Source organism: Aotus nancymaae, unplaced genomic scaffold (genome assembly GCF_030222135.1).
Source record: "Aotus nancymaae isolate 86718 unplaced genomic scaffold, 86718_ANA_hifiasm-v0.15.2.pri h1tg000006l, whole genome shotgun sequence".
Lineage (NCBI taxonomy): Eukaryota > Metazoa > Chordata > Mammalia > Primates > Aotidae > Aotus > Aotus nancymaae.
This window is the reverse complement of record NW_026988417.1, coordinates 38911310-38924487: the sequence shown is the minus strand read 5'-3', so window position 1 is coordinate 38924487 and position 13178 is coordinate 38911310. Positions and strand designations below refer to the sequence as shown.

Here is a 13178-nt window from a genome sequence, read left to right as displayed (position 1 = left end):
TTCTCTCCAGTGTCTACCTTGTAAGTTAAGTCAGCCATGTATCAACTATCATTAACTTTTTTATGCCATTAAGGTTACCCTTTCTTTAACCACTCTTATCTCTGGAGATGTTGAAGAGTTCTCTAAAATTATCAAAATATAATTAGGGCTATTGAACTCGAGTTGGAAGAGGTGAGTCTGGTCTCAAAATGGAGGTAAAACCACTATCTGGTGGTCCCCAGCCCAACTCCAGCCATCGCTGCACCACTGCCAGAGGGAGGAGAGCCATGATCACAAGGAATCAGAGCAGCTGAAAAAACCGTTCACTGGTGGTCTGAGCTTTAAAACTACAGATGATAGTTTAAGAGAACATTATGAGAAATGGGGCACACTCACAGATTGTGTGATGAGAGACCCACCCCAAACAAAATGTTCCAGAGGCTTTGGTTTTGTGATTTATTCTTGTGTTGAAGAGGTGAATGCAATGTGTGCTCAACCACACAAGGTTGACTGGTGTGTAGTGGAACCAAAGAAAGCTATTTCTAGAGAGGATTCTATAAAGCCTGGTGCCCATCTAACAGTGAAGAAAAAAATGTTGGCGACATTAAAGAAGATACAGAAGAATATAATTTGAGAGACTACTTTGAAAAGTATGGCAAGATTGAAACCACAGAAGTTATGGAAGACAGGCAGAGTGGGGAAAAAGAGAATTAATTTGCTTTTGTAACTTTTGATGATGGTGATACAGTTGATAAAACTGTTGTTCAGAAATACCACATTATTAAAGGGCATAACTGTGAAGTGAAAAAGGCCCTTTCTAAACAAGAGATGCAGTCTGCTGGATCACAGAGAGGTCGTGGAGGTGGACCTGGCAATTTTATGGGTTGTAGAGGAGGAAGCTTCAGAGATGATAGAGATAATTTTGGCCGTGGTAGAAGCCTTGGTGGAAGAGGAGGCTATGCTGGTGGAGGTGGTGGCAGCAAAGGTGGTTATGGAGGAGGTGATGGTGGATATAATGGATTTGGAGGTGATTGTGGCAACTATGGTGGTGGTCCTGGTTATAGTAGTAGAGGGGGCTATGGTGGTGGTGGTGGACCAGGATATGGAAACCAAGGTGGTAGATATAGTGGCAGTAGAGGATATGATGGTTACGATGAAGGAGGAAATTTTGGCAGTGGTAACTATGGCGGTGGTGGAAACTATAATGATTTTGGGAATTATAGTGGACAACAGCAATCAAATTATGAACTCATGAAAGGGGACAGTTTCAGTGGAAGAAGCTCGGGCAGTCCCCATGGTGGTCGTTATGGATCTGGTGGTGGAAGTGGGAGATATAGCAGCAGAAGGTTCTAAAAACAGCAGAAAAGGGCTACAGTTCTTAGCAGGAGTGAGAGCGAGGAGTTGGCAGGAAAGCTGCAGGTTACTTTGAGACAATAGCTCAAAAGCATTAGAGGAACTGTAAAAATGTGCCACAGAAGAAACGATGATTTACAGTCAGAAAAGTCACTGCAGCTTAAACAGAAAACCCTTCTTGTTCAGGACTGTCATAGCCATAGTTTGCAAAATTGCAGCTACTGATTACTGCGATATAGTATCAATTAGATGTACATTTTTGAGATCTTTTATCTGTTGTAGCTTTGTCTTTTTTATACTTTTGTCAGGTATATTGCCCTGTAAATTATGGTAGTGCTACCAGGAATAAAAAATTAAGAAATTTTTAATTTTTCAATATTTGTGTAGTTTAGTTTTTCTATATTTTAGTACAGAAACTTTAACAAAATGCAGTTTTAAAGGTGTTTACTTGTGAGTTAATAAGATCACTGTTAATTACTATTTTGTATGAATTTTGCTAAAGTTAACTGTAAAGAAACACCTGCTGACTTGCAGTTTAAGGGGAATCTATTCTCCTCATTTCCAATTCATGATATTAGCAGGTGCTGACAAGTGGAGAGAAAAGATATTTGCATTTGCACTGTGTGTTTTAGATAAATAGGATTGGGTATTTAAATTAGCATTCGTGAATTTAATAGCATTAAGATTGCCTTCAAATTAAAAAAAAATCTCAAAATTTCTTAAAAAAAATTAGGTCACTAAATCAAGTCAAAAGAATAAAAGATATTCAGCATGGTGGCTCATGCCTATAATCTTGCACTTTGGAAGGCTGAGGCAAGAGGAGGCTGAGGCAAGAGGAGGCTGAGGCAGGAGGATCAGTTGAAACCAGAAGTTCAAGACCAGCCTGGACAACAAAGCAAGACCCTGTCTCTACAGATATATATATATATATATATATATACACACACACACACATATATATATGTTGTGCACGGCACTTGGCCATAATTATTAACTGGCAAGTATGATTTTTTCTCATTTCCTGTCTGTAAAGAGTTCAGAAGTCAAGAAAGATTGGGAAAAACTGGCCTCATATATAATAGTAGGTGGTTATACAATTTCTTCATTCATTATATTTTGCTCATTTAGCCCCAGAACTCCATAGGCTTTAAAGAGTTAAAGAAAAGAAAGGAGAAAAAAAAAGAGTAGACATCACCATACTCCTAACTCAATACCAGAGCAAATCAGTTGATATATTTTTGTAACAGATACCCAAATTATTTTATGAAAGAACACAAGGATGTCTCTGATATAAGAATATTCATAGAACCTACCTCCTGATGTCACTCTTATCATTGCTTAATCCACAAGCTTCTTTATATTAACATTTAAATATTCTATGAATGCATTGCTTGATTCGCTGATAAAATCAAAGACTTTGGGGAGGATAATAAAACTACTTTCTATGACTTTTGAAAACTTAATAGTGCCTCACATTATGAACTTAATAAATACTTCATAGCATTAGGGTCTCTGTAGTTATTTATACTAAAAAAATACAATCATATTTGATTCTCTGGCAAGAGACCCTTTATTTTTCATTTTCTTAAAAATATATATATAGGGAGGCCGAGGCGGGTGGATCACGAGGTCAAGAGATCGAGACCATCCTGGTCAACATGGTGAAACCCCGTCTCTACTAAAAATACAAAAAATTAGCTGGCATGGTGGCGCGTGCCTGTAATCCCAGCTACTCAGGAGGTTGAGGCAGGAGAATTGCCTGAACCCAGGAGGCGGAGGTTGTGGTGAGCCGAGATCGCGCCATTGCACTCCAGCCTGGGTAACAAGAGCGAAACTCCGTCTCAAAAATAAAAATTAAAAAAAATAATAATAAATATATATATATATATATATATATATATATATATATATAATGAAAGACATGTTCTCAAATAGTTACTCTCTTTTAAAATACAACTGAAATTTATTTTTATATTTATTTCATAGTGACATGGTTTACTATTACTTCATTAACAAGGGCCAAGTGAAATATTTGCTTCCTGTGGCCAGGTGAGGTGCCTTATACCTGTAATCTCAGCACTTTGGGAGGCTGGAGCAGGAGGTCACCTGAGCCTAACAATTTAACCAGCCTGGGCAACAGAGTGAGACCCAACTCTACAAAATCTTTAAAAATTAGTCAGACATGATGGTGTATGCCTGGTCCCAGTTATTCGGGAAGCTGAGGCAAGATCAGTTAAGCCCAGGAAGCTGAAGCTTCAATGAGCCATGCTGGTGCCACTGAATTCCAGCCTGGGCAACAGAGCAAGACCCTGTCTCCAAAAAGAAATATTTGCTTCCTAGGAATTTACTTAATATTCTCTTGAAAGCATGATGCATTACAACACTAAAATTTCCTGTGGTAACAAACCTATAAAATGTAAAGACTAAAAAAAAAAAAATAGTAGCATTAATACAACGGAATTTTAAATGTTAGTTTCTTGAAAAGAGAAGAACCAAAATGTTACTGGCACCAGGATATCCCCTATAGCAATGTGGTCCCTGAGCATCCTGGGAGAACAAAGAGACAGATTATTCTGTTCAAAAATCTTAAAAGATCTTAATCAGTTTTGAGATACCTGCCTACATTTTGTGGACAAGGCTAAGGCATAACTCACAAAAACTTTCTGGTTACATTTCTTTCTTTCTTTTTTTTTTTGAGACAGTGTTTCGCTCTTGTTACCCAGGCTGGAGTGCAATGGCATGATCTTGGCTCACTGCAACCTCCGTCTCCTGGGTTCAAGCAATTCTTCTGCCTCAGCCTCCCCAGTAGCTGGGATTACAGGAATGCGCCACCACCACGCCCGGCTAATTTTGTATTTTTAGTAAAGACAGCAGTTTCTCCATGTTGGTGAGGCTGGTCTCGAACTCCCAACCTCAGGTGATCCACCCACCTTGGCCGCACCTGCCCTTTGATTACATTTCTAATCATCTCCCACTTTGAGCAATCATACCCTCTTATCACCCCCTATTAGCATAATGACTCGCAGTGCCTTGCATGTTATCAGGAGAGAGAATGTACTTGTAATAAACAATCCAAAAATAAAATTGATGCATAATTCCAGGCCAGGCACGGTGACTCAAGCCTGTATTGCTTGAGCCCAGGAGATGAAACCAGTCTGGGCAATACAGCAAGACCCTTGTCTCTTTTTAATTTAAAATTAATATCAAAAAATAAAGTAGACCCAGTGCAGTGGCTCACGCCTGTAATCCCAGAACTTTGGGAGGCCGAGGCGGGTGGATCATCTGCAGTCGGGAGTTTGAGACCAGACTGACCAATATGGAGAAACCCTGTCTCTACTACAAATACAAAAAAAATTACCCAGGTGTTGAGCCTGCCAAGTGGAATAAGTTCAAAAAATAATAATAATAATAAATTTAAAAATTACCCAAGTGTGGTGGCGCATGCCTGTAATCCCACCTACTCAGGAGGCTGAGACAGGTATATTGCTTGAACCTGGGAAGCAGAGGTTGCAGCGAGCAAGATCATGCCACTGCACTCCAGTATGGGCAACAAGAGCGAAACTCCATCTCAGAAAAAAAAGTAAATTTTTAAAAAAGACAATATAATTCCAGACCAGAAAGAAACAAAACAAACAAAAGAAATAATTCCATTTACAACAGCATGAAAAAGAATAAAATACTCTAGTGGCTCATGCCTGTAATCCCAGCACTTTGGGAGGCTGAGGCAGGCAGATCACCTGAGGTAGGGAGTTCAAGAGCAGCCTGACCAACATGGTGAAACCCTGTCTCTTAAAAATAAAAATAAAAAAATAAACTTAACAAAAGATGTGCAAAATTTATACTCTGAAAACTACAACACATTGTTGAAGGAAATTAAAGAAGACCTAAATAAACCGAAAGATATTCCATTTCATGAATTGAAAGACTTAATATTGTTAATTGGCAATACGCCTCAGATTGCTCTACATATTCAACACAAACACCATCAAAATTCTAGTTGGCTTCTGTACAGAAATTCACAAACTAATTCTACAATTCACATGGAAATCCAAGGGCACCAGAATAGCCAAAATCTTAAAAAAAAAAAAAAAAAAAAAAGAGCATAGTTGGAAGATTCACATTTCCCAATTTTAAAACTTACCACAAAGCTACAGTAATCAAGACAAGTGGTACTGACATTAGGAAAGACATACAGATCAATGGAATACAATTAGGAGTCCAGCAATAAATCTTTACGATTATGGTCAATTCATTTTTTTTAATTGCATTTTAGGTTTTGGGGTACATGTGAAGAACATGCAAGATTGTTGCATACGTACACACATGGCAGTGTGATTTGCTGCCTTCCTCCCCATCACCTATATCTGGCATTTCTCCCCATGCTATCTCTCCCCAACTCCCCATCCCCTGCTGTCCCCCTATTTCCCCCCGAAAGACCCCAGTGTGTGATGCTCCCCTCTCTGTGTCCACATGTTCTCATTGTTCAACACCCACCTATGAGTGAGAACATACGGTATTTGATTTTCTGTTCTTGTGTCAGTTTGCTGAGAATGATGGTTTCCAGGTTCATCCATGTCCCTACAAAGGACACGAACTCATCATTTTTGATGGCTGCATAATATTCCATGGTGTATATGTGCCACATTTTCCCTGTCCAGTCTATCATCGATGGGCATTTGGGTTGGTTCCAGGTCTTTGCTATTGTAAACTGTGCTGCAATGAACATTTGTGTGCATGTGCCCTTATAGTAGAACGATTTATAATCCTTTGGATATATACCCAGTAATGGGATTGCTAGGTCAAATGGAACTTCTATTTCTAGGTCCTTGAGGAATCGCCACACTGTCTTCCACAATGGTTGAACTAATTTACACTCCCACCAACAGTGTAAAAGTGTTCCTATTTCTCCACATCCTCTCCAGCATCTGTTGTCTCCAGATTTTTTAATGATCGCCATTCCAACTGGTGTGAGACGGTATCTCAGTGTAGTTTTGATTTGCGTTTCTCTAATGACCAGTGATAATGAGCATTTTTTCATATGTTTGTTGGCCTCACGTATGTCTTCTTTTGTAAACTGTCTGTTCATATCCTTCGCCCACTTTTGAATGGGCTTGTTTTTTTCTTGTAAATATGTTTTAGTTCTTTGTAGATTCTGGATATCAGCCCTTTGTCAGATGGATAGATTGCAAAAATTTTTTTCCCCTTCTGTTGGTTGCCAATTCACTCTAATGACTGTTTCTTTTGCCGTGCAGAAGCTGTGGAGTTTGATTAGGTCCCATTTGTCTATTTTGGCTTTTGTTGCCAATGCTTTTGGTGTTTTGGTCATGAAGTCCTTGCCTATGCCTATGTCCTGAATGGTTTTGCCTAGATTTTCTTCTACGGTTTTTATGGTGTTAGGTCTTATGTTTAAGTCTTTAATCCATCTGGAGTTAATTTTAGTGTAAGGTGTCAGGGAGGGGTCCAGTTTCTGCTTTCTGCACATGGCTAGCCAGGGTCAATTCATTTTCAACAAGAGTGCCAAGAAAATTTAATGGGGAAAGAATAGTCTTTGCAACAAATGGCCAAGAGACAACTGGATATCCACATGTGAAAGAATCAACTCGGACTTCTATCTCACAACATATACAAAAATTAAATCAAAATGGATTAAAGACCTAAATGAAAGGCCTGAAACTATAAAACTCCTAGAGAAAATACAGGAGGAAAGTTCATGACATTGGATTTGGCAATGAAGCACAGGCAACAATAGGAAAAGTAGACAAACTAGACTGCATCAAATTTAAAAGACTTCAGTGTTGCAACAGAAACAACAGAGTGAAAAGGCAACTTATGGAAAGGACAGAATATCTGCAAATCACAGGTCTGATTGGGGACTTGTATCTAGAGTATATAAAGAACACTTACAACTCAATAATAAAGACAAATAACCCAATTTAAAAATAGGCAAAGGAAGGGCCGGGCGCGGTGGCCCATGCCTGTAATCCCAGCACTTTGGGAGGCCGAGGCGGGTGGATCATGAGGTCAAGAGATCGAGATCATCCTGGTCAACGTGGTGAAACCCCGTCTCTACTAAAAATACAAAAAAGTTGGGCATGGTGGCGCGTGCCTGCAGTCCCAGCTACTCAGGAGGCTGAGGCAGGAGAATTGCCTGAACCCAGGAGGCGGAGGTTGCGGTGAGCCAAGATCGCGCCATTGCACTCCAGCCTGGATAACAAGGGCAAAACTCTGTCTCAAAAAAATAGGCAAAGGATATGCACAGACATTCCTCCAAAGATGTACAAATGACCAATAGCACATAAAAAGATGCCCAACATCAATAGTTATCAAGGAAATGCAAATCAAAACCAAAAGACACCACTTCTGTATTAACCATGGCTTTTATTTTCTGTATTCTGGTGCTGGCATTTTTGCAGCCTTCATGATGCTAGAGAGGCTGCTCCCTCTGTCCCCTCATTTCCATCCACTCTCACAACCCCCTCAGGTTTAGCTAATTCCTAGAGATAACAAACACGTGTCTGGGAGCACGCCTTTCATTTGCAAACCAACCAATCCAGAATCTAGGCCTCCAACCTCCTCCTTGAATGGGGTTCTCCCACTCCAGGGCACTATCCACCTGCCCTAATCACCCTAGGGCCAATTATCAGACAAACAGAGAAAGTCCCTATGCTCCAGAGCCTGCTGAAATTATTTAAACTAGCCAATCCTAAACCTGCTTACTCCGCCTTGCACATTCCTTCTCATAGAATCCAAAATACAGGCTTTTCTCCACATTTCCCCCCTACTCCTGCTTCCTGACCAATCCTGCTGGCTCCCCATGTGGCCCTGGGTAGCAAGCCATACCTCCTGTTTCAAGAGCTCTATGAGTATAATAAACTTCCTTCACAACATTTCCATCTCTGCATGTCTTACTATACCTGATTAAAACAAATCCTGGACATTCTTAAAACAACTTCCCACTCACTACAATGGTTATAATAAAAAAGACAGGTATTCAATAATAACACGTCAGTGAAGATGTAGAGAAATTGTAACCCCCATACAGTTCTAGTGGAAATATAAAATGGTGGAGCCATTTTCTTTGAGAAAAAATTTGGCACTTTCCCAAAAGGCTAAGTATTTCTGCCCACATGTTTATATTCAAGACCCATCATATTTACAAACTTATAGCTATTCAATTAAACCATATACTCTACTGTGTCCAAGTATACACAAGTTGCAGATATTCAAGTGCCTGTTTATCATACACACAAAGAAAAAAAATTAACTATAAATTCATCATTTAGAGTGCACAGATATTCTAAGCCAAATATGCCATTGGTGATTAAATTTCCAGTCTAGACAAAATGGTGAGAAATAATCATTAAATTATTATACTCAATAAACCAATTATATTTTTATATACAGTTATCTACCCTTGTAGAAAAAACTTAGTAACTCCATACCTTTTTCTCTTTAGACTTCTGGCCAGTATGAGATGTGACATTCTCATTTTGGTGAACAAACTCTTGAGCTACAACTGTTTTTACAGGGTCCCCTTCAAAAACACAGTTTAGAAATTGCACTGTGTGTTCTAATGAATAGCTGTAGAAAATTTAAGAACAAACATAATATCAGTAAATGAAAATAAGTTATGTGGAGACATTAACACAAGAATCTTCAAACATCTTACAAGAATATGAAAAACTGGCTTAAGTTAAATGCTCATGGTGTATCTCAAAAAAATAATCAAGAATGATCAGAAGGAAACCATCAAGTAATAGGTTCTCAAAAACTAATTTTCAAAAAATGAATACCAAAAGGTAATATATTGATAATTCAATTGCTCATCTTCTTGTGCAGATTATCCACAACAAATCTTTCATTTTATCACCTACTCTTCTTAAATCCTTTGATGGATTCACACTTGGTTTCCCTCAAACAACAAACACAGACAATAGACCTTTAAGCTGACATTTTTATTGTGTAAAATCCCGTTTACTTTTACCATGGGATTCTAGTCAAACTCTAAGTAAGGATACAGAAAATAAAAAGTAAAGCACTACCCTATCTCTCATGCCCGCATTATACAGTCATATCTTGAGGGTGATACTATAGTATCTGTAGAATGAAATTCTACAAATTGACAAATGTCTGATACACTCATGTTCCAATATCTAAAGAAAATCATTCAAAAAAATTACATATGCTTTTATGCTGCTCAGTATTTCACACTATTTATGTCTCTCACCTCTTCCATTGGCCAGATACTGAGGAACTGAGCACATACGAATTTTTTTTGAAATTTGGTTAATTAGGCAGGGCGTGGTGGCTCATGCATGTAATCCCAGCACTTTAGGAGGCTGAGGCAGGTGGATCAACTGAGGTCAGGAGTTCAAGATCAGCCCGGCCAACACGGTGAAACCCCATCTCTACTAAAAATATGAAAAAAATTAGCCAGGCATAGTGGCATGTGCCTGTAATCCCAGCTACTAAATGAATACCAAAAGGTAATACATTGATAATTCAATTGCTAATTCTTTGTTGTGCAGATTATTCACAACAAATCTTTCTTTCATTTTAGCACCTATTCTTCTTAAATCCTTTGTTGGATTCACACTTGGTTTCCTTGGACATTCTTAAAACAACTTCCCACTCACTACAATAGTTATAATAAAAAAAGACAGGTATTAAATAGTAACATGTGTCAATGAGGATGCGGAGAAACTGTCTCTACTAAAAATATGAGAAAAATTAGCCAGGCATGGTGGCATGCGCCTGTAATCCCAGCTATTCAGGAGGCTGACGCAGGAGAATCGCCTGAACCTGGGAGGCAGAGGTTGCAGTGAGCCGAGATAGTGCCACTACACTCCAGCCTAAGCAACAAGAGCAAAACTCTGTCTCAAAAAAAAAAAAGAAAGCAAGAAAGCAAGGAAGAAAGAAATGTGGTTAACTAATTATCCAAAATAGTGTGGCATTTTGCTATTCTTCAGTTTATTAAAGACCACCTCTGAAGGCAAGCCATGTGCAACTACCAGTTCCACTTCAGCCCTCTCATCTTGCTGCGTCAGATATGCTCAACACAAAGGATATCAGTATCCAGGGGCTGGATGTTACCAACAATAAACCGTATCTTTCCAGGCCTTAAAATCACCCACCTGCTCAAAAGGCTGGAAGTCAGTCTCTAACTCTGATACTGTTTGAGGGTCACAGCCCTAAAAGATTATACCTCAAGCACATACTGTAGTAACTGAGCCCACCTACCCGTCTTACCAGGATGAAGCTGAACCTACTGCTAGCTGAGAAGGTATCAGCAGACAAATGGAGGCAATCAGCCACCTAACATGAGGGGCCTGGCTAACCCATCACTGGCCATCCCCAGAAAGGACACACCAAGCCCCCTCCTTTCCCTGGGGAAGCACAACTCTGGGCTATTTCATCTCAGGCTCTTGCCCTAAGTACTCATAAAACAGGAGTGGCCATATGCTAGCATCACCCTCTGGCATCTGGGAGATTTTAACACAAAACCCTCAGCAAATAGCAAGTTAGGTAGCAAAAATAAATAAGAAAATTAAAGATTGGAATACTACCATTAAAGATTTGATTTAGGTGACATATTTAGAACTCTGCACACTCAACAGAGAATAAATATTAAGTTCAGGCTGGGCTGGGAACGGTGGTTCACACCTGTAATCCCAGCACTTTAGAGGCCAAGACGGGAAAATCCCTTGAGCTCAGGAGTTCAAGACCAGCCTGGGCAACATGGTGAAACCCCGGCTCTACAAAACAAATACAAAAAACTAGCCAGGCATGGTGGCACGTGCCTGTAGTCCTAGCTACTTGGGAGGCTGAGGTGGGAAGATCACTTGAGCTTGGGAAGTCAAGGCTGCAATGAGCCAAGATCGTGCCACTGCACTCCAATCTGGGTAACAGCAAGACCCTATCTCACACAAACACATAAAAGAAGTATATGTTGACTACTCCTCATCCGAAAAACACACCAAAAGAAGTATATGTTGACTACTCCTCATCCGAAATACTTGGGATCCGAAGTGGTTGAGATTTCAGATTTTTCTAAATTTTGGAATATCTGCATATACATAAAGAGATACCTTGGGAATGGGATCCAAGTCTAAACATAAAATTCACTTATGTTTTTATATGTCTTAAAAATTGGCCAGGCAAGGTGGCTCACACCTGTAATCCCAGCATTTTGGGAGGCCGAGGTAGGTGGATCACCTGAGGTCAGGAGTTCGAGATCAGCCTGGCCAACATGGTGAAACCCTTTCTCTACTAAAAATACAAAAACTATCTGGGTGTGGTGGTGCATGCCTGTAATCTCTGCTACTCAGGAGGCTGAGACAGGAGAAGTGCTTGAACCTGGAAGGCAGAGGTTGCAGTGAGCCACAAAAGTGCCACTGCACTCCAATCTGGACAACAGAGTGAGACTCTATCTCAAAAAAAAAAAAATGAAAGAAATTCTAGGGTAAATAGAAAATCAAACTAAAATTTGAGATTTAGAAAATAATGAAAATTAAAATATCATATATCAAAATCAAAACTTATAGAGAAAAATTCATACCTTAAATGTATGTTATTAAAGACTGAAAGGAAATTAACTAACCAGAGTTGAAAATATACTAACAAATTCTAAGAGAAAGATACCAGTAAAAATAAATGATTAGAGAGCATAAAATAAACTTTGCCCAATAAACCCAAGATCCTCTCCCTGAGAAAGCACAGGCCCAGAACCATCAAGGTATGAAGTTCTTTCAACTTTCCATAGCGGAGAGAACAACGGCGGTCTGCCAGTTTATTTTATTAAGCCTAATACCAAATAAAACAATGAAACCAAAATCTGACACAAACAGCCCAGGAACAGAAAAAAAAAAATCACAGATCAACACCATTTCATTACTATTGCAAAAATTTCAATGAACTAGTAAATCAATTCCTCCCTGCATTAAAGGAAAAAAAACAAAAATCTGAAGGTAAAGTAGGTTTTATTCCAGAAATCCATTATTGTCATTGATATGAAATATATTAATAAACTAAAGATCAAAATCTATATTAGATTCTCAAAAGAGTCTCAAAAAGTATCTATTTAAAACAAACTCGTGAGGAATTTAAAAATACATGATGAAAAGTATATATTTTTCAAAGCAGAGCATTCCTCATATACCTAACATAACTACAATAATTAAAACAATATGGTGGCAACTCAGGACCTAACAAATAGCTCAATGGAATCGAAGTCCTTAAAAGAAAATATGTATTTGGGAATGCAGTAAGCATTACTGGTTATGTTTTATACCAGTGGGCAAAGACAATCCATTCATTTGGTCAGGCATTTGGAAAAACAAGTTAAATCTCTAGCTCATTTATAAATCTCTACCTCATAATATACCACACACATAAGAAGTTAGATATTTAAATAATAAAGAAAATTTTTTTTTTTTTTTTTTTTTTTTTTGTTGAGACGGAGTTTCGCTCGTTACCCAGGCTGGAGTGCAATGGCGCGATCTCGGCTCACCGCAACCTCCGCCTCCTGGGTTCAGGCAATTCTCCTGCCTCAGCCTCCTGAGTAGCTGGGATTACAGGCACGCGCCACCATGCCCAGCTAATTTTTTTGTATTTTTTTTAGTAGAGACGGGGTTTCACCATGTTGACCAGGATGGTCTCGATCTCTTGACCTCGTGATCCACCCGCCTCGGCCTCCCAAAGTGCTGGGATTACAGGCTTGAGCCACCGCGCCCGGCATAAAGAAAATATTTTTATAATATTGGGACATAACAGACTCCCTAAATAAAACATAACACTCAGAAACAATAAAGTCAAAGATTTTCTGTCCTGCAGCCAATCTCCCAGAT

The 13178-nt window shown here is 39.1% G+C and overlaps 1 protein-coding gene and 1 pseudogene across 5 annotated transcripts in view; one reads left to right on the top strand and one right to left on the bottom strand.

Annotated features, from left to right (window-relative positions):
* Window positions 1–13178, bottom strand: part of N4BP2 (NEDD4 binding protein 2) — a 99159-nt gene that overhangs the window by 24029 nt on the left and 61952 nt on the right. For all 5 annotated transcript variants that reach the window (XM_064366525.1, XM_064366514.1, XM_064366512.1 and 2 more), the window contains one exon: window positions 8775–8913. In XM_064366525.1, coding sequence (XP_064222595.1) covers window positions 8775–8913 — 139 coding nt within the window. The remainder of the gene's footprint in view (window positions 1–8774; window positions 8914–13178) is intronic.
* Window positions 189–1332, top strand: LOC105732759 (heterogeneous nuclear ribonucleoprotein A3-like; annotated as a pseudogene).